Genomic DNA, 21,678 nt, shown 5'->3' with positions numbered 1-21,678 from the left:
TGCGGCCTGGCTGGGTCGTGTTTCTCGACCTTCGCCTGAGTCCGTACGGGAGTTGTAGCGATGGGACAAGACTGTAACTACCAATAGGATACCATGAAATTGGGGAGAAAAAAAGGAATAAAAGAAAATACAAATAAAACATTTATTTGTATTTTATTTAATTTTTGTCTCACGGGCCGGATTGAAGGCCTCGGCCTGGGATACGGCCCGATGGGCCGTACTTTGCCCCCTGGCTTGGAGTATAGATGGGTATATTACATGGACATCCATTCACCAGCTTTAAGTGTCAGAATTACCTGACGCTGATGTGGACATAGTGCGAGGCTTCATGGACGTGGGTGGTGGTTCAGGTTTTTTGTCAAGAATTGCACCTGAGAAAGAGTAGAGGATTACAGCAAAATGGGAGGTTCACCTACACATATTATGAGCCCCTCCATACTTGAAACAGTCTGACACACAAAATAAACAAGAAATCCACACAAAAAACAGCTAAGGGAGCTTTCACTGTTATCTATAGAGCACAAGCCATTGGCTGATAGTGCTGCGTTCCCCTCTGAGTGAATGTGTGAACTGATCCCTGACCTCCAGCACTGAGTGACAAAGAGCAGTAATGACTCCCAGGCTAGCCGGTCTGCGTTGCTTGGACTTCCCATGAACTTCTCTGGCCTCCTCTAACCTCAGGGTCAACGCCAGTCACCACCCAGCTAGCACATAACGTTCTGAGAACCCTATGGTTATTTTGCATACAACCTTCCCACAACATTCTGGAAATGGTGCAGGATAGTTGCTTGGCTTTGGAACATTCTCAGCACAGATAAGGAACTTGACAAAATAATGTTATTTTCTTGGTCTTTAATTAGTTTAACAGAACGTTTCCTAAAAGTATCAAACATTTTTGGTAATGTTCTAGGAATGTTCTCCAACTGGTTTGACATTGGGAATGTTTTCAAATAGTTCAGAGAACATTTAGAAACAACCCACTGGGCACAAACTGGTTGAGTCAATGTTGATTCCATGTCATTTCAATTAAATATGTTGAACCAACGTGGAATAGATGTTGAATTGATGTCTGAGCCCATTGTGAACATTCTTCTTTGGGAATTTCAGTACTTCAGCATAACGTTTCCTCATGGTTCTATTTAAAGTCATGTTCTTCGAACATTAAGAAAACTTTCCAGAAAAAACACAAGAAAACATTAGTAACGTTCAAAGAACGTTATAAGCATGTTATTGAAAAACATATACATTCCGTTCTCAGAGTCAACAAAACTCTCTCTATCCTTTATCTTTTTAAGTGTGTTCAGGTGTATCGGCTGTGCCCACTAATTGGCCACACTTGACCTTAATGAGTGCTTGTTTCCTTTGAAATTGGGTCTGTTTGAATAGACTAAACTGAACAAGTTAAAACATGGCACACAAGCTCCATCCTGGTGGTGCTGTGGACTAATTCCATGGATAGAAAACAGAAGATCATAGGTTCATCTCACTGATGCTGTGTCACAATAAAATAAAAAAATGTTAATGTCTAAGCAAATTCATTTCCATGTCTCCTATCTGTGCATGGAGTTCTAAACAGTTAACCTCAGCTAGCAGTGTTATTAAATGTCTTATTGAAACATTCAGTAAAAGTTTTTAAAGTTATTCAAAAACCTCAAAATAACCGTTAATAAAACCTCACAGGAAAACTTTCAGGGAACCATAGTAAAACATTCTGAGAACCTCCCTGCAATTTAAAAATATACATTCCCAGAACAAGTGACATTTTCAGTTCCGTTCTCAGAACGTTTAAAAAAACATTCTGTTTTACCAGTCAGGAAATGTATGGCTTCGTTACGAGAACCAATAGGAAACCAAAAACGTACATTCCCACAACTTCCAAGGAACCAAATGTGCTAGCTGAACACTTTATTTATTTATACATGCAAGATTGATTTCTCTGAAGGCCTTTACCTCACTGGGCTTCATACTGGCCTTTACCAGAAATAAGCACAGTTTCTACATTTCTATCAAATTGATCTAGATTCCTTCTTCTTTTCAAAGGGTACACAGGGGCCAACAACAGCAGATTACATTTGACAAGCATCTACCGTCAAATCGCATCCCTCGTGCTACAGCAACACTTTTACTTGACAGTCTACAATTCTACAGTTCTAAGAGGAGATATCTACATGTAACACAACCACCCGACTCTAAGTTGACAAAGACTACACATCTACAGCAAACCTGAGATGCTGTCAAGCTCCCGTCAGCAGCAGGGGATTTGTACATACAGTGTGATGAGTCACACAAGGAGTCCCAGACACACAGCTGAGGAGGTGTGCGGAGTGGCTTACCTTCGGAGTTGGTTTTCCTCAGCTCATCTTCTTTGTTCTAAAGGAAGATATAAGAGAATGTTATTCATGCGTTTTCCTCCCGTGTGCTCCTACCTGGACTAATAAGGCACGCTGCAGTGGATAAGCTGCAATATCACAGTCTCAGGATTAGGTACTATACTGAGATATTCACTGCCATGGCAGATTAAATGAATGTCACAAAGGTGCTGTAATAACATAAATAGAGGAAATAGGGAGGAAGAGAACAGAAAGGGTGGTCCACAACCATCAATATCACACACAAACACACACCTGGCTGTTTTTTGTGTCTGCAGGGGGTGTCTTGGCCACCCCCATGCGGTGGAGCATGACGTGGAGGCGCTGTTCAAAGCTGGATGTGCATTCAGATGCGTGTTTCTGAAAGTGGATGACCAAAAGCAGTTTAGAAATGATGTGCATTTTCTTTAGAACTCACTCCATGTGTTTTCTGATCACTAGTGCAGAGTGGTACCTACCTTTCCGTGTGCTGCAGCGCCATCCTCCAGACCTGTCAGCAGGATGAGGGACTGGGACTTGCCCTCCCTGAGCGAGCGCCGTGTGGCCTTCAGCCTCCTCTCTCCATCTGGGGTCTTGCTCTTTTCCAGGGTCCGGCTCTTCTCCCTCTCCGCCAGGAACCCGCCGACAGGGCTGATGATGGGGCTTGGGGTCAGAGCGCTGGGGGACACAGATGACACCTCCTCCTGGACGGGGGCACTGGTGGGCAGGGTTGTGGGGATGCTGGGGACATCAGAGGGTGCGGTGGGGGCCATGGTGTTGTCCTCTGCTGCTCTTACTGTTTTGGTGGCATCAGAATCATTAACACCGGTCGCCTTAGCACCACTCTCTTCTTCTAACTTCCCCTTCTCTCTCTCCCGCTCTTTCTCTCTCTCCCGCTCTTTCTCTCTCTCCCTCTCTTTTGCCTCCCTGAGAGGCCTGATTAGATCTGCGATGGAGGTCTTTTTGACCTTGCCCTCCGGCCCACCCTCACCCTTTGCCCCCCGGCCAGCACGGACTTTCTTGAAGGCGAAGAAGTCCCCAAACTTCTTCTTGATGTTTTTGGAGGGGGCAGTGGAAGGGGTGGTGGTTGTGGTAGTAGTGTTGGAGGTTGTTATGATGGAGGAGGAGGAAGAGGAGGTGATAGAGGTGGTAGAGGGTGGGGCCAGGGCAGACGTGCTGGGAGGGGCAGGGGTGGTGGAGGTCGACGCTGTGGGTTGTGCTTTGTAAGGGACCTCCTCCCTCTGCGCTTTTCTGCAAGTGAGGTGAGGCACAAAACAGCAACAACACTACTGAGTCTCCATTCAGTCGTGGTGCTTGTTCAGTGTTCATACTCTATCTAGTGCTGGGATCAGTGGGATGCTGTGTATTTGGGATACAGTGTTTTTAACCACAGTAGACAAACATTAGTCTAATACATTGTTATCTTTCTATTGCTACAGTATGTATGCATGGTGTGTGTAGCGATGTTTGTCTACATGGGAGTGTGTGAACATGCATGTGCAGAGGGTGTAGGTGTAGAAAGCTGGTATGAGTGGGTTTGTTTAGTGTGGGTGCATGCAGTATATCTATTCTGTACGTGTCAGTATGCAAAGGTGTATTCTGTTGGAGGTATACGGATACTTACAGTGGGTCATCAGGGATGATCTTCTTAGTGAAGAACTCCTCTACTCCCTCATCCACCCTGCCCATGGTCTCATTGGCTTCATTCTCTTCACGCTCAGCTGCTTGCTCCTGCACACACACACACACACGTGTACAAAAACACAAACAAAAGATAATTGCGACTCAGTATATGCAAAAGTGAAGGCACTGTGGTTCATCTGCCACTGTCAAATCCCCCTGTAGCGTTGTCAAAAAATAAATGTTTGCTTATTGGCCAAGCCAGCATCGCATAACCAATAAGATAAGTGGCTTGAAGAATGCTTATGGTAAAACCATTGTGTGACTGATCAGTGTAGGCTGAGTACACTCTCACACTCACCGTACACATAGTGATTCATATGTTTGACAACAGATATGCAATAGATAAAAAATATATGTTTATGAACAAACACAGACAAATACACCCACGCAATCACACACACAATAGATCATCCTCTCTATTCTATAGAACACTGTGTGGCTGTGGCAGAAGCAGTGTGTGCAGGCACATCTGTGCTTCAGGGACCTGGAGAGAACACAACCCCTCAGCCCTGATCCCCCACCATGTGACTGGACCTCTTAGACACACCCTTTCCCCACCATGTGACTGGACCTCTTAGACACACCCTTTCCCCACCATGTGACTGGACCTCTTAGACACACCCTTTCCCCACCATGTGACTGGACCTCTTAGACACACCCTTTCCCCACCATGTGACTGGATCTCTTAGACACACCCTTTCCCCACCATTTGACTGGATCTCTTAGACACACCCTTTCCCCACCATGTGACTGGACCTCTTAGACACACCCTTTCCCCACCATGTGACTGGACCTCTTAGACACACCCTTTCCCCACCATGTGACTGGACCTCTTAGACACACCCTTTCCCCACCACCACTTTCTCCTCTCGCTCTGTTCCAGTCTGAAGAGTAGCTGTTTAGTTTGGATCAAAATATGATCATTTAAAATTCTGAATTATTCACTGTTATTAAGCAGGCTGGTGGGAAGAGCAGTTCACGCTAACTCTTTTCCTGGCTGTCTGTCACTCAGATATAAACAGGCAGTCCACAACATTTTACCTGTAGTATTGGCTGACAATTTTCAACAGTGGGAAGAGACAGAGTGAAGGCAAGGACTGTTTTCTCAGTGTCTCTCGCGCGCACGCACGCATGCACACACACACACACACACACACACACACACACACACACACACACACACACACACACACACACAAGGCTAGTGTTTGAGACGTTGTTCTGTATTTAACCAGTCTGTGAGTGTAGCTGCTGCTGAACAGACTGTGGGAGAGGAGTCTAAGGCACGGTGGTTACAGTGAGCAGGAGAACCTACACCCTGCAGAACAGAGCTATAGCAACCGTATACAAATGGAGCTCCATGCTGCATGACAAACGGATTATAAATCATTTAGCACTTCTCAGCCAATCAGAGAGCACCGATCCCCATCACTCCACTCCATCTTCAGGAAGAGAAAAAGACGTGCCATAAGACACAAGGATGGTGTTTCCACTGATGACTAACAACAGACACTAACCCTATCATACATATACCCTGTCTATACTGTGACGGCCCTGAATTTTTCTGAACCGTCTCAGTGCAGCTCCTTCCAATAGGGCGCTTTCCCTTTAATTCCCAATTAAATAGCCAGCATCAGCTGCACGAAAGTGGGGTTGTGATGGAGACGTGCATGAGGATGTGTTCAACCCTCAGTTCCGAAGCTTCTCTATTCCGTTTGTTTTGTTGCCGTTAAACGTGTGTTTTGTAGCCTAAGAGAGTTTACCCAGGATCGGATCCACTCTTTGCGTCCCTGGACTACACCTCTCTGTTCTTCGTGGCCTTTCTCCGCTGGAGATCTATTGGCGGATTGGATTGTCTGACTGACCGACTGACTACCACCTTTTTGTATACGGTATTTCATTTGTTTGGATGTGATGTATACTGTGATTTGTGTAGTTAGTGGTAGTTGAGGACTTAATTAAGAGTTGATCCGCTTTAAAGTTCTGCGGTAAAGTAATTGTTATATTGATTGTATGTTTAATAACTGGGTTTACGCTCCACGGAATGAACGGACAAACATCGTGTGACAAAAGTCACTTGAGTTCACTGAACTCCTTTACCGGGCAGGACTCTTTTTAGGCCCGAGGTACAGGACATTTCTGGAGGAACCAGAACTCATTGTGATGTTATTATATGTGTGTGTGTAATCATTGTTGTTGCTAATACAACCCACGCAACAGAATATAGTTGTTTTTGAAGTTCTTTCCAATGTTTTAAGGGTTTATGAAAAGTTTATTTCCATCCTGACTTTTACATAAGTCCTTTGTATTGGTGTAGACTTGACGGACCAGATGGGACTCATTCCCACCCAAACTAAAAGGAGAAACCAATGTTTTCTCTGGTAGGCACAACCTACCTGGCACCCCTATAAATAATAACCTCAAGTCAAAACCGTTACATAAAAAATGGCACCCCAGATGGGACAGCTCAACATTGAGAACTAACCAAAGCAAATATTTTGTGTGGAATTAAAACAATGGCTTCACCCCAAGATAATGTGCTCATCCATGTCATACCTGTCAATGGGAATACACAGGGCCATTCTGACCATCAAGCTGACAATACAAATCATAATGTGAATGGAGATAATGGAGTTGATTTGGGCCAGAGCCCTGGGAATCTGAATGCTCGGCCTGAGCCACAGGCCACAGGAGGTCTAACCAGTTACTCACTTATTGACATGGATCTGTGTGGAAGTACTGAGCTAGTCCTCCCTCTGACACCCAACCTTCCTCCATTGTCTGGTTTATCTCCAGAGGTTGTAGTCTTACAACTTCAAGGTGACATCCTTGATATTCGTCGGACTCAACAACATCTCCAAACTCTTATCCACCATAAATGCAAATGTCTGAGGGAAGAGCAACAACAGAGTGCCATGGAATTCAGAAACTCACTGAGCACTCTAACCCACACGCTGAAAGAGCTCAGTGAGAGTGGAAGACGGGAAATGACTGGTGCCATGGACAGGCAGTTTGACTACCAACGAAACCAACTCACTGCCACTCTCCAATGGCGCCTGCAACATCACCACACTGAGGTCCTCAAGGATGTTAATTCTGTTTTTTCTCCCATGGTTAACACTGTAGACCACTTGCAGACAGAACTCTCTAATTGTGTTAAAATGTTGGATGACGTGTCTGTGGACATGGCCTCCATTAGGCACAACTCCTTACACAGAGTTTCCCTGGTGTCCACTTCAGTTCAGACCACTGAGGGCCAAGCTGGCACCTCTGAATGTCCAAGACCGTATCAAGTAAACCCTTCCAGAAACCACAAATCACAACAGGCCAACACACCTAACTCTCTTCGCAGGAATGACCATCCTTCTCTGGGTGCTTTAACCAGAGCTGAAACCCCAAGAGTCACTGCCTACGCCCCCATCGACATCCCCTTCCTTTCAGTTAATACCGCACCAATCGGAAGCTAAAAAGTTACATGATTGGGGTTCAAATGTGGCAGTCTTCTCTGCCATTGCTCCGGTACCACTAACCCTTGATAATCCTTCTGATGATCTCCTTTTACAGGCTGTGAGAAGAGCTCAGCTGGAACAGCCAGAGGAGTTAAGGCTGTTGGAGCAGCTGCAGAATAATGCTGATGTATGTACTTCAAAGCTAGGACGCACCGGGCTCCTGAAGCACAAAATATTCCTTACACAGGAAATGCCGATCAAGCAAAAGCCATATCGTTTGTCCCCAGCGAAGCTAATCATCCAAAAGGGACTCATAAATGATATGTTAACCCAAGATATAATAGAACGTTCCTCCTCTCCCTGGGCTGCTCCTGTTGTCCTCATCCCAAAAAGACTGGTGGTCTTAGATTTTGTGTGGACTATAGGAAGACCAACAATGTTTCCCAGACTGATGCCTATCCTCTTCCCACCATCCATGAGATCCTGGAGTCATTGTCTGGCGCTGTTGTGTTCACTACCCTTGATCTCAATAGTGGTTATTGGCAGGTTGAGATGGACCAGGAAAGCAAGGACAAGACTGCGTTTGTCTGTGCCGAGGGCTTGTTTTCCTTTAAGGTGATGCCCTTTGGATTAAAGAATGCCCCTGCCACTTTCCAAAGACTCATGGAGATTGCGTTAGGGGTGAGCTCAAAGGGAAGATCTGTTTCGTCTACCTGGACGATATAATTATCTACTCTCAGAACAGAGAAAGACACTTTCAAGATCTTCAAGCAGTGTTGGACAAGCTAAGAGAAGCTGGTCTGACCTTAAATATGAAGAAGAGCAACTTCTGCCAAACCTCCCTGAAGTTCCTTGGCCATATTGTGTCTTTCGACGGCATTCATGTGGATCCTGAAAAGACAAAGGCTGTACAAGACTTCCCTGTGCCAACCACACTCAAGGCCCTTCAACGGTTCCTTGGTATGGCTGGATGGTACCATCGGTTTGTGTCGAACTTCTCCCAGGTGGCAGAACCCCTCAACCCGATGAAGCGAAAAGGAGCGAAATTCCAATGGACGGCAGAGTGCCAGACTTCCTTTGAAACCCTGAAACGACATCTCGTCACACCTCCCATTTTAGGTCATCCCAACTTTGATTGCCCTTTTGTTGTTTACACTGATGCAAGTGATGTTGGACTTGGTGCTGTCCTAGTCCAACAGACTGGACTTGGCACTGAAGAAGTGCTAGCGTTCGCCAGTCGGACATTGAATGGAGCAGAACGGAACTACTCCACAACAGAGCAAGAGTGCCTTGCAGTGGTCTGGGCTTTGGAAAAGTGGAGGTACTACTTGGAGGGAAGACACTTCACTGTGGTCACTGACCATTCCTCCCTTGTGTGGGTGTTCAAGACCAACAAACCAAGCACCAGACTCATAAGATGGGCTCTACGGTTGCAAGAGTTCACATTTGCAGTGGAATACAGGAAAGGAAAATACAACACTGTTCCAGATGCCTTGTCCAGAGCTCCTACTTGTGATAACGGTGGCCCTGATCTTACATGTGCTACTGTCCTGTCAAGCAGTCGAGACTCGCCCAAAACGGACTTTCCCATCTCTGATGAGGCCATATGGAAAGCTCAACAGGATGATCCAGAAGTACAGGCTTTGTACCAGACTATCCTGGAAGATGGAGAAAAAATGGTTAATCCTACCACAAAGCTGACCATCATTGAAGATAAAGTCTACCGAGTCGTACAACTACCTCACAGAACACTCTACCAAATGTACATACCGGACACTCTACGCCTACAACTGCTTCAACATTTCCATGAAGACCCCTTAGCTGGTCATTTGGGCAGGTTCAAAACCTACAAGCGGTTGCAAGCGTTACTCTACTGGCCACATCTGAGCATGGATGTGAAGTCACACATCCGAAATTGTCAGGTTTGTCAAATGTACAAACCAGAAGGTAGAAAGCCTGCTGGCAAGTTGCAGCAAACGGTGGTTACCCGACCTTGGGAAATGTTAGGAGTGGATTTGATGGGTCCATTTCCTAGAAGCTCCAATCAGAATGTGTACATACTTGTTTTTGTTGATTACTATTCAAAGTGGGTGGAACTCTTTTTCCCTGCGTCAGGCCACAGCAAGGACCGTCTCTAACATCCTTACGAAAGAGATCCTGACTCGCTGGGGAGTGCCTGATTACATCCTGTCTGATCGAGGTTCCCAATTTGTCTCTGATCTCTTTGAGGAGACCTGCCAAAGATGGAACCTGAGGCAGAAGTTGACCACGGCCTATCACCCACAGACCAATCTCACTGAGAGAGTAAATCGAACCTTGAAGACAATGATTGCTTCCTATGTAGGGACCCAGCACAAACACTGGGACAAGCACCTTCACGAGTTTCGATTTGCCCTGAATTCTGCTGTGCAAGAGTCCACTGGAGTCACACCTGCAGAGCTGAACCTAAGTCGTCCTCTCCGAGGACCCTTGGATATGGTGCTACAGCCCCAGCAGCTTACTCCAGACGCTGCTTGCTATGACCAGGTAGGCCATCTCCATGACTTGAGAGCTCTTGTCTCAAAGAACATGATCCAGGCTCGACTCAAGCAGAAGAGAAATTATGATAAGAACAGACGAGACATGCAGTTCCAGCTTCGTGATCGGGTGTGGCTTCGCTCTCATCCTTACTCGAAAGCTGAACAATTCTTCTCGGCCAAGCTCGCTCCTAAATGGCAAGGACCATATAGGATTGTGGAGCAGATGGGCCCTTTGAACTACCGAGTGGTGAAAGAGGACACAGGTGAAGATATGCGCATCGTCCATGTCTCACGCCTTAAGGCCTGTTACCCCTCGGCTGAGGAATTGGAGGCGATTGAGCGCCGCAAGGTCCTGGATATCTTTGAAGAGGATAGTGAGGATACTTTTCTCGGATTCCCAGACCCAGAAGTCTCGCACCTTAAGGCCTGTGACTCCTCAGCTGAGGAGCGTGAGCTCCAAAAAGTAATGAATATTTTTGTAGAGGAAAGTGATGAGGAGACCTTTCTCGGTTTCCCCGACCAAGATGTGCCTTCCAGGGCAATGGTCGGCTTTTTCCAGGGAGGGGTGTGTGACGGCCCTGAATTTTTCTGAACCGTCTCAGTGCAGCTCCTTCCAATAGGGCGCTTTCCCTTTAATTCCCAATTAAATAGCCAGCATCAGCTGCACGAAAGTGGGGTTGTGATGGAGACGTGCATGAGGATGTGTTCAACCCTCAGTTCCGAAGCTTCTCTATTCCGTTTGTTTTGTTGCCGTTAAACGTGTGTTTTGTAGCCTAAGAGAGTTTACCCAGGATCGGATCCACTCTTTGCGTCCCTGGACTACACCTCTCCGTTCTTCGTGGCCTTTCTCCGCTGGAGATCTATTGGCGGATTGGATTGTCTGACTGACCAACTGACTACCACCTTTTTGTATACGGTATTTCATTTGTTTGGATGTGATGTATACTGTGATTTGTGTAGTTAGTGGTAGTTGAGGACTTAATTAAGAGTTGATCCGCTTTAAAGTTCTGTGGTAAAGTAATTGTTATATTGATTGTATGTTTAATAACTGGGTTTACGCTCCACGGAATGAACGGACAAACATCGTGTGACAAAAGTCACTTGAGTTCACTGAACTCCTTTACCGGGCAGGACTCTTTTTAGGCCCGAGGTACAGGACATTTCTGGAGGAACCAGAACTCATTGTGATGTTATTATATGTGTGTGTGTAATATATGTGTGTGTGTAATCATTGTTGTTGCTAATACGCAACAGAATATAGTTGTTTTTGAAGTTCTTTCCAATGTTTTAAGGGTTTATGAAAAGTTTATTTCCATCCTGACTTTTACATAAGTCCTTTGTATTGGTGTAGACTTGACGGACCAGATGGGACTCATTCCCACCCAAACTAAAAGGAGAAACCAATGTTTTCTCTGGTAGGCACAACCTACCTGGCACCCCTATAAATAATAACCTCAAGTCAAAACCGTTACAATACATCTAGTACAGCAAAAACAAATTGCTGATAGACTGGTAGGTAGAAGGGGGGTGTCTATTGGTTTCTCCCTAATGAAGAAGGGGGCAGGACTTTACTGTCTTTGCAGTGCATTGTCTATTGTGGTAAATAGAACCTGAATAGGTGGACTTTTCGCAACTACAGTTCATGTCTATGTAGGTATAGGGCTCTGGTCATCCAATAATGTCTCGCACTAATTCTATAATTAAGCAATAAGGTCAGAGGGGGTGTGGTATATGGCCAGCCCTTAGCTGCGTCGTGCATTGGCCATATATCACAAATCCCTGAGGTGCCTTATTGCTATTATAAACTGGTTACCAATGTAATTAGAGCAGTAAAAATACATGTTTTGTTATACCTGTGGTATGTGGTCTGATATACCATGGCTGTCAGCCAATCAGCATTCAGGTCTCAAAACACCCAGTTAATAATAGTCAATTAACCGTATAAAAAGGAGAGCAGAAAATGGAAGACAAATCTCTGACATATGGTCTGACATGTCCTGTCTGATAATATGAGGTCTTGGATTTCAAAGAATCATCTCCCACACATTCCCAGGGAATCATTCAGTAGGAGTTCCCACCATTTGCAGAATTCAACTGCCAGGCTCTGTCCAATTCCTCATATACCACTAGACTGGCTGTGTTTTGGCTTTAACATAGCACTGAGTGATGGCAAGCGAATGGTTTATGACCAAACCTCAATGACTCTTTATTTATATAGCTTCCAGTTTATTTCCAGTTCGTCAGCACCTCTACACTAAATCATTTTATCTGGGTGTGCTCCAGCTCCAGCTTTTTATTAAACCTCAGATGACGACATCAGTTAGTAGCCTCTGCAACATGGAGGCAAGGTGTTTTAGGGGGAGGTAGCTATGCCGTTATAAAAAATCAAATGCAGATGACCTTACATTTCTCTACAGATGTAATAAAATCAAATGCTACGGACCCAGCAGAATGTGCAGTGCCACCACCACCAATCACAGTGAGTGTTACAGCAGTGTGACAGTAGACCCTGTAGACCCTTCATTCTCCACCGTCAACACAGCCAGCAGCCCTCCAACAACCGCCCCATATTTCACCAGGCCAACTACCTACATTATCACACATTAGAAACATTCACATAGCATAAACCTGCTTGCGATACACATGCAAAAAAATAAATAAAAGCAAACACAAAAAAATAAAGAATTCTGCCTCATAACACACTTCTTCCATTCCATAGATGGGTAAAGCGGTTCTTTCTGCCTCTCATCCTGCCGAAGCTATCTCTGTGGAGTTGTCCTCTCTGATCAGAGCTGGTCGCCCGTCCTGCCTGAATGTACACTGACCCCAGAGACCCAGATAAAAACACAGGGTTTAACACACTAACAATTACTATAGAGGAGCACAGGTAACCATGGACAACAGCAATGGATATGCTGTTTCAATTGCGTTACAGACACACAGGTAACCAGGGACAAGAGCACAGGAAATATAGAAATACACAATTGGGGGCACCTTGAATACAGTCTATATAACAATGTGGTGGCACTGTGTGCCAGTAAATACAACACAGTGGGTACAGACACCTGGTTAATGTGGTATTAACCCAATTGTACAGTGTTACCTGCAATAACAAGAATGAATCACGCTACAACACCAGTGTAGCACCACTAATGACAACGGCAGGAGGCAAACAGACACACACACAGACAGACACATATAATGTTACAAAGAACACCTTATATCAGCCATTTATATTGAACTAGTTCTGCTTATAAGATGGCTGCAGCATTGTTTTTCACACATAACAGAGAGATAGCTGTCTGATCAGTTGGCAGAACAGACAGTGTCAGGGGAAAACACATACACACCCACACCCACACACACACACACACACAGACCACTAGACTGCCACCAATCAGCACGGAGCACCCGCTGCTACTTGTGGGACATTTTAATCAAACACGACAATGAATACATACATTCAAACAAAGACACATGACCAGTTCCCATTGACAATCTTAAACAATATTCCACCGTAAAAGAGTGATTGTCCTAAAGGCATTGACGGGAGAGTGATCATGGAGGGGGGGAGGGGCGGAGAGCCGGTGAGCCCACCTTGATGTAAAAACATGAATAATAAGAATGATACGGCAGTCACACAGAGCAGAACAGAGCCGTCCAGAATCAGCATGGAAAGACATTGCCCTGTTCTGACAGCTCCCACCCCAACTACTGAGAACCACAGGGACCATCGTTAATGCAGGGGAAAATATGGAAAAAACACACAGAAATGGCTCCTCAACACATCAACAGCCAAATCAGCAGCACTGACAAGACGGTGAAATAGAATCAGATAGACAGAGAGAGGGAAAGAGGCTGGAGATGGAGATGAGAGAGAATGTCTAGCGCTGCAAGCCACTGCCTCTGCTGCTGTGGCTGCAATAACCTGAGAACCACCATCAGAACACTGCTTCCCTCCCCTATTCCCTCTCCCTCGCTTTCTCTCGCTCTACCTCCAACATTCTCTCTGCTCTACCTCCAACATTCTCTCTGCTCTACCTCCAACATTCTCTCGCTCTACCTCCAACATTCTCTCTGCTCTACCTCCAACATTCTCTCTGCTCTACCTCCAACATTCTCTCTGCTCTACCTCCAACATTCTCTCTGCTCTACCTCCAACATTCTCTCGCTCTACCTCCAACATCCTTTCGCTCTACCTCCAACATTCTCTCGCTCTACCTCCAACATCCTCTCGCTCTACCTCCAACATTCTCTCGCTCTACCTCCAACATTCTCTCGCTCTACCTCCAACATTCTCTCGCTCTACCTCCAACATTCTCTCTGCTCTACCTCCAACATTCTCTCTGCTCTACCTCCAACATTCTCTCGCTCTACCTCCAACATTCTCTCGCTCTACCTCCAACATTCTCTCTGCTCTGCTCTGATTTTTTTCTCCCCTCATCTCTCTATTTCTCTCCATCCCTTCTCATCTATTCCTCTCTCAGAAAGCAGCTCTGTTGCTACAATTATCCTCTCCCTGCATCCCCCCTCTCTTCCTCTCGCTGTGCCTCCCTCCCTTTCTTCCCTCCATCCCCATCCTCCTTGGTCTGTGATCGTCGTGTTGCCTCTTACCTGGGGCTTGCTGGGCGGCTTGCTGTTCCGGCGGTTGGGTCTGGGCCTGGAGCGGGTGTAGTGCCTCAGTGTGTGGCCTTCGATGGGCAGGTCCATAGGGGGCTGAGGAGGTGCAGGCTCAGGGCGCCGGGGATCACTGTCGCTAAGAGCCGCGGCAGCAGCAAGAGCAGCGGCAGCATCCGCCTCCCTCCCTGTGTGGGAGGGACCTTCAGGTTTCAGCTGGCCTGCCACTGTGACTGACAATAACGTTGTCGACGACAACGCCCACCCACCCACTCCCTCCTACCCCTGAGACCTCCCCTCCTACTTCCTGCTGATAATAAATGCTCTCTCTCGCCTGCTGCTCCGTGTCTACATCCAGGAGACCTGCAGAGGGAGACAGAGAGAGGGAATGGTACCAACCTACACAGGCCCCGGGTGTGTGATAGAATGCATGGAAAAACAGGACAACTAACTATAATGTGCCGTTATCACACTAAGAAGGGATGTGAGATAGAATGGGAGAGAGAGAAGGATGGTGGGTGAGAGAGCGTTGATGAAGAAAGGGAGAGGAAAAGAGGACAAAGAAAAAAAGCAGAGAGCAAAGCGACAGAAAATATGGATGGAAGAGGAATCAGATGGATGCCTTTAACACCGAATCTAAACAATGGAAGAGAGAGGGAGGGAGCAAGAAAGAGACAGAGAGAGAGGGAGCAAGAGAGAGCAAAATAAAAATACAAGGAGAGAGATGGTAGTGAAAGAGAGCGCAGGTAGCGTCAAAACAGAGAGAGAGCCAACGGAGGGGGAGGGGTTGTGTAATGATTGTACACAACCCCTCCATCCCTGTCCCCCCAGTGAGACTCAGTGGTCTGAAAGTAACCCGGCCATGCTCCAGTTAGCCACAGCCCTTTTTATTGGACAGGCAGCGCACCGCACTGCTGATTATCTTTTGTTGGGGGTAGAGTAGTAACCCCCCCCACACACACACACACACCCCTCCCCTTCAATGGAGTTCTTTAACCTTCAGCACCATGACACAGCATTGTCACAAGGGGAACTCCTAAGACACACTGAGGGACAGCACCTCTAGGGTCCCAGACTGCATCAATGACACACAAACACATACAAACACAAAAACATATGCACAGTAAAACATAAGTGCCTTTTTTGAACATGTTTTTCAGCAGACAAGGGGTTAAAAAGTTTAGCGTAATTTTTTTCATGTAGCACACTGACACAAATTTTGACTGATTCTAAATCGGATTTAAAATGCACTTATGAGGACATTGCACGAGGGGGATTTGAGCAGAGCAATCCAGAACCATATGGCTCTAGACAATATCTCCCTCTTTGTTGTGACTGCTCCATTATTTTCATATTACTGCCCTTCTGACCCTCTTTTGATAGAGCTCACTCCTAACTGGATAATGCAATGGTTCAGACACGACCTCTGATCTTTCAACTGTGAACTCTGGGTGAAACCTTTTTATAAGCTAATCACAGTGGCAGAAGATTGTAGCTACTGCCATCACAGGTCGGAGGCAATTTTTATGGAGCAGACTGCAGCCAATCATCAAACCTACAATGTTAATCTTCCTAGTTTCATCCCAGACTCCCAGCTTTCCAACTAAATAGTCTGTTACAATAAATCTTAATTATACTTATGACAAGCCTGGTTCTTACTTTTCACTGAGGTTGCTTGACGGATAGCTGTTCCTCCAAATGACATGAGCATACTGTGGAGGAGAATAAGAGAATAGGAGAAACAAGAACTAATGCAGGTCATGTAGGTACTGTGTAGACTGGTAGAATGGTTCGGCATATACAGTATAGTATGGTGGCATATGTGTGTTTTATATTAGTCAGAACTTTTACATCATCCAGTGGGCAGTCATGGTCTACTACTTTTAGCTGAGGGAGCTGGGCACAGATTCACAAAACCTATTTAAAACGTTTAAAAAAATTAAAATTAACGGCCATTTCTTCTGGTCTGCTCCCTCATATGACGGTTCTGAGGTGGGGGAGGGTGGTGATCAGTCATACTAATCAAACACACAAACACACACAACTCACACAAAAAACAAACTCACCAATTGCCGCTGAGCCACAAACAAGTCCTGCAGAACCTCATCAATGATACTTTCCACCAAGGAGACACTAAATGACAGTTTGAGTTCACTGAAAGAGGAGTGAAAAGCAGAAATAAATAAGGGAGGGGAGAAGTAAACCATTAGCAACTACAGTAAGCTTTATGAGATATGTGTGAGGCCCCTAGGTGGGGAAAATTAACAGTATTGAGCATGACATGATTGTGACACAAAACAACAAAGATCGTGTATGAGGTAACCGTTTGTGTTCTACATAAGCTGTGTTTTTGTGTCAGGGTGGATGTGTGTATATTCAGCTGTTTACCTGAGCTCTCCTGTGTGCTGTCTGAGGGTGTCCCGGATGAAGAGGTCTGTCTGTCTGGACATCTTAGCCACATAGTCAGCCAGCTTGACCTGTGTGTGATCCTGGGACAGAGAGTCTGGGCTGCCTGTAGCAAGGCCTGAGCCAGCTTCTGGAACACACAGGGCATATAGATAAAATGGCGCCCGAAGAGGATGGCAGACGTTTTACATGCCCATAATCAATTTAGCTATTTCATTCTGTTTTTTTGCGTTGTTTGTAAATTATTTTTAAACTTTATTTGTACATAATGTTGCTGCTACCGTCTCTTATGACCGAAAATAACTTCTGGACATTAGAACTGGGATTACTTACCATGAACTGGAAAAAGCTTTTTCCTTTAACGAGTCCGACGAGATAGATATACTGCTCTTCCGGGAACAGGACCAGATCCACGTCATTTGGGTGAAGAAAAGACGGAAGAAAAGAGGACGCAGATCGGGCTGCCTTTTGAGAATCCGTAGGTGAGCGAGGAAACTCCCATTGCCATCAATTCTACTTGCTAACATGCAATCATTGGAAAATAAAATGGATGTCCTACGATTAATATTATCATACCAACGGGACATTAAGAACTGAAATATCCTATGTTTCACCGAGTCGTGGCAGAACGACGACACGGATAATATAGAGCTGGAGGGATTTTTATTGCACCGGCAGAACAGAGAAGCTACGTCTGGTAAGATGAGGGGTGGGGGTGTGTGTCTTTTTGTCAATAACAGCTGATGCGCGATGTCTAATATTAAAGAAGTCTCGAGGTATTACTCGCCTGAGGAAGAGTACCTTATGATAAGCTGTAGACCACACTATCTACCAAGAGAGTTCTCATCTATATTATTCGTAGCTGTCTATTTACCACCACAGACCGATGCTGGCACTAAGACCACACTCAACCAACTCTATAGGCCATAAGCAAAGAAGAAAAGAAGAAAATGCTCATCCAGAAGCAGTGCTTCTATTGTCCGGGGACATACAGGCAAACTTAAATCAGTTTTAAGTTGAAATTTTTACCAACATGTGCAACCAGAGGAATAAAAACTCTAGACGACTGTTACGTTCCCCAGTTTCTGTGTTATGAGTTTGTGGATATGTATGTGTGTATTTCAGGAAATGGCTTCCTGGATTCCCCCAAGCAGCTGATTGGTCGGCCCCATTGTAGATTGGAGCTCTGATCCCGCCCTCTCGTTAGGGGATACAGCTGTCGGCAATTACTGCGACAGCTTTAAAAGTCAGTGTTCCTTTGTTAGAAGAGAGGGCTTCTTGGATGTCCTGTGTTGATTGTTGATCAGAGACAGTTTTGTTGAAAGTATTTTGTAGCTGCTACTTCTGAGGTACGTGTGTGCCAATGGGACTCAGTGTTTTTAATTAGTGAAATTGTTCACTTTAAGTTTGTATTATTCTGTGTCATTTGTTCCCAGGGGGGAAGGGGAAGACACCTTGGGAGTGCTTAGGCAAGAGGCCTGCGGGCATACATATACCCGTAGTATGTACTCCGTCTATGCACACTAGGTAAGACCTGGGCGGACCAACCCCTGTATTTTGGTTCGCGCCAGATGGCGTTAAGGTTAGGTAAGTAGTGGGTAGGCAGGTAAGGTAGGAGAGGGGACTCTAACTTTTACTTTCTTTGCTTTGGTTCTGTCCAGCCCCTTTTCCCCACATTACTGGGAATTTATTTCCTTAACATGGTAAAAGGTCATATTCTCTGACTCTGTCATCCTTACCCGTACCTACAAACACATACCTCTTTCACTCTATGGGGAATTGAGGAATGCGTAACAACTACCTTTACTCCACACACAGAGATGCATACAAAGTTCTCCCCCGCCCTCCATTTGGAATATCCGACCATAAATCAATCCTCTTGATTCCTGCTGACAAGCAACAACTAAAGCAGGAAGCACCAGTGACTCCCTCAATATGGAAGTGGTCAGATGACGCGAATGCTACACTACAGGACTGTTTTGCTAGCACAGACCGGAATATGTTCCAGGATTCATCCAATGGCATTGAGTACAACACCTGTCATCGGCTTCATCAATAAGTGATTCGATGAGGTCGTCCCCACAGTGACTGTACGTACATATCCCGACCAGAAGCCATGGATTACAGGCAACATCCGCATCGAGCTAAAGGCTAGAGCTGACGCTTTCAAGGACGCCTATACGAAAACCCGCTATGCCCGCAGACGAACCATCAAACATGCAAAGTGTCAATACAGGATTAAGATTGAATCCTACTACACCAGCTCTGATGCTCGTCAGATGTGGCAGGGCCTGAAAACTATTACGGACCACAAAGGGAAACCCAGACGTGCGCTGCCCAGTGACGCGAGTCTACCAGACAAGCTAAATGCCTTTTATGCTCGCTTCGAGGCAAGCAACACTGAAGCCTACAGGAGAGCACCAGCTGTTCTGTATGACTGTAATATGACTGTGACGATGTGAGCAAGACCTTTTAAACAGGTCAACATTCACAAAGCCGCAGGGCCATATGGATTACCAGGACGTGTACTAAAAGCATGCGCGGACCAACTGGCAAGTCTCTTCACTGACATTTTCAACCTCTCCCTGACTGAGTCTGTAATACCTACATGTTTCAAGCAGACCCCCATAGTCCCTGTGCCCAAGGAAGCGAAGGCAACCTGCCTAAATGATTACCTCCCCGTAGCACTCACATCGGTAGCCATGAAGTGCTTTGAAAGACTGGTCATGGCTCACATCAACAGCATCCTATACCCACTCCAATTCGCATACTGCCCCAACAAATCCACAGATGATGCAATCTCAATCGCACTCCACACTGCCCTTTCCCACCTGGACCAAAGGAACACCTACGAGAGAATGCTGTTCATTGACTACAGCTCAGCATTCAACACCATACTGCCCTCAAAGCTCATCACTAAGCTAAGGACCCTGGTACTAAACACCTGCCTCTGCAACTGGATCTTGGACTTCCTGACGGGCCGCCCCCAGATGGTAAGGGTGGGCAACAGACGTCTGCCATGCTGATCCTCAACACTGGGGCCACTCAGGGGTGTGTAATTAGTCCCTTCCTGTACTCCCTGTTCACCTACGACTGCATGGCCAAACACAACTCCAACACCATCATTAAGTTTGCTGACGACACAACAGTGATAGGCCTGATCACCGACAACGATGAGGCAGCCTATAGGGAGGAGGTCAGAGAACTGGCATCTGCATCTGACCATAAGGCGCTACAGAGGGTAGTGCGTATGGCCCAGTACATCACTGGGGTCAAGCTTCCTGCAACCCAAGTCATAGACTGTTTTCTCTGCTACCGCACGGCAAGCGGTACCGGAGCGCCAAGTCTAGGACCAAAAGGCTCCTTAACAGCTTCTACCCCAAAGCCAGTAGACTGCTGAACAATGAATCAAATCGCCACTGGACTATTACATTGACCCCCCTCCCATTTGTTTTGTATATTGCTGCTACTCGCTGTTAATTATCTATGCATAATCACTTCACCCCTGCCTACATGTACAAATTACCTCGACTAACCAGCACCTCCGCACACTGACTCCCCATGTATATAGCCTCATTACCGTTATGTTATTGTGTTACTTTTTATAATTTTTATTTTATTTTATTTGGTAAATATTTTCTGAACTCTTCTTGAACTGCACTGTTGGTTAAGGGCTTGTAAGTAAGCATTTCATGGTAAGGTCTACATTTGTTATTTTCGGCGCATGTGACAAAGTTTTATTTGATTTGACACCAGTCACCTGGGAGACTCACCTGGATGACCTCTCATGAGTATTTTCCTATCATGTGTTGCAGCAATAGTTTTAGGTATGTCTCTTCTAATTTGCTGACTGGTGATAGTCATCTGTGTGGTTGGTGACTGATGCATATTGATGCTACTCATAAACACTGTACACAAACAATAAGACTTAGAAATAGCAGTAATTGTTTTGGCAGTCAATCAGTAAATGCTGCAGCATTACACCTCTAGAGGGTGTCCTCCCCAGCTCATGAAGTGAAGGCAATAGCTAGAGGATGATGCTAAAACATGAGAGGCTACAAGAACAAAACTCTTGATGCTGCAATGATGAAAATATCTCAAAAACCAAGAGAGGAATTACTAAAAACTCAACCAAAAAAGAAAAACAACACAACAGTCTTTTGCATCAAGTACACCAAGTGTTCAAAGAAAATTAAAGCAATCCTGAAAGGCACTGGCATATTTTGCAAATCAACAACAACAAAAAGAATCGCACACCTCTTCAAGAAACCCCCACTGGTGGTCTACAAACGTGGTTTCACTATTGGAGATAGATCTCGCCAAGCTAACATGCCCCCTGAGCTCACTCTTGACACCCATTCCAAATGGGAACTACAAATGTGGCTCATGCGCACAGTGCAACAGCATTATAAAAACATCCTTCTTCAGACACCTGCATACAGGTTGAAAAATCCCAGTTAGGGGTATCATCTCATGCAAGACCAAGAGAGTAATCAATCTCATCACCTGTTCATGTGGGAAAGTATACGTAGGACAAACAAAAAGATAATTAAAACAACGCATAGCTGAACACCGCGGCTCAATTACATGTAAGAACATTGATTATCCATTAGCAGCTCACTTTGTTGAAGCTAACCATCCTATCTCCTCCCTCAA

The 21,678-nt window shown here is 45.6% G+C and overlaps 1 protein-coding gene across 3 annotated transcripts in view; it reads right to left on the bottom strand.

Moving 5' to 3' along the window:
• LOC118400850 (capping protein, Arp2/3 and myosin-I linker protein 2-like) overlaps positions 1–21,678 on the bottom strand; it is a 35,431-nt gene that overhangs the window by 6,406 nt on the left and 7,347 nt on the right. For 2 of the 3 annotated variants that reach the window (XM_052474975.1, XM_052474974.1), the window contains exons 4-12: positions 17,005–17,152; positions 16,683–16,770; positions 14,900–14,979; positions 14,614–14,804; positions 3,973–4,079; positions 2,828–3,599; positions 2,625–2,729; positions 2,334–2,370; positions 297–371 (exon numbers count right to left, since the gene is read on the bottom strand). In XM_052474975.1, coding sequence (XP_052330935.1) covers positions 297–371; positions 2,334–2,370; positions 2,625–2,729; positions 2,828–3,599; positions 3,973–4,079; positions 14,614–14,804; positions 14,900–14,979; positions 16,683–16,770; positions 17,005–17,152 — 1,603 coding nt within the window. Of the gene's footprint in view, positions 1–296; positions 372–2,333; positions 2,371–2,624; positions 2,730–2,827; positions 3,600–3,972; positions 4,080–14,613; positions 14,805–14,899; positions 14,980–16,275; positions 16,329–16,682; positions 16,771–17,004; positions 17,153–21,678 lie in introns of all 3 variants that reach the window. The other variant, XM_052474976.1, reaches the window with a different exon arrangement.

This window comes from Oncorhynchus keta, chromosome 22 (assembly GCF_023373465.1).
Source record: "Oncorhynchus keta strain PuntledgeMale-10-30-2019 chromosome 22, Oket_V2, whole genome shotgun sequence".
Lineage (NCBI taxonomy): Eukaryota > Metazoa > Chordata > Actinopteri > Salmoniformes > Salmonidae > Oncorhynchus > Oncorhynchus keta.
This window is presented reverse-complemented; position numbering and strand designations above follow the sequence as displayed.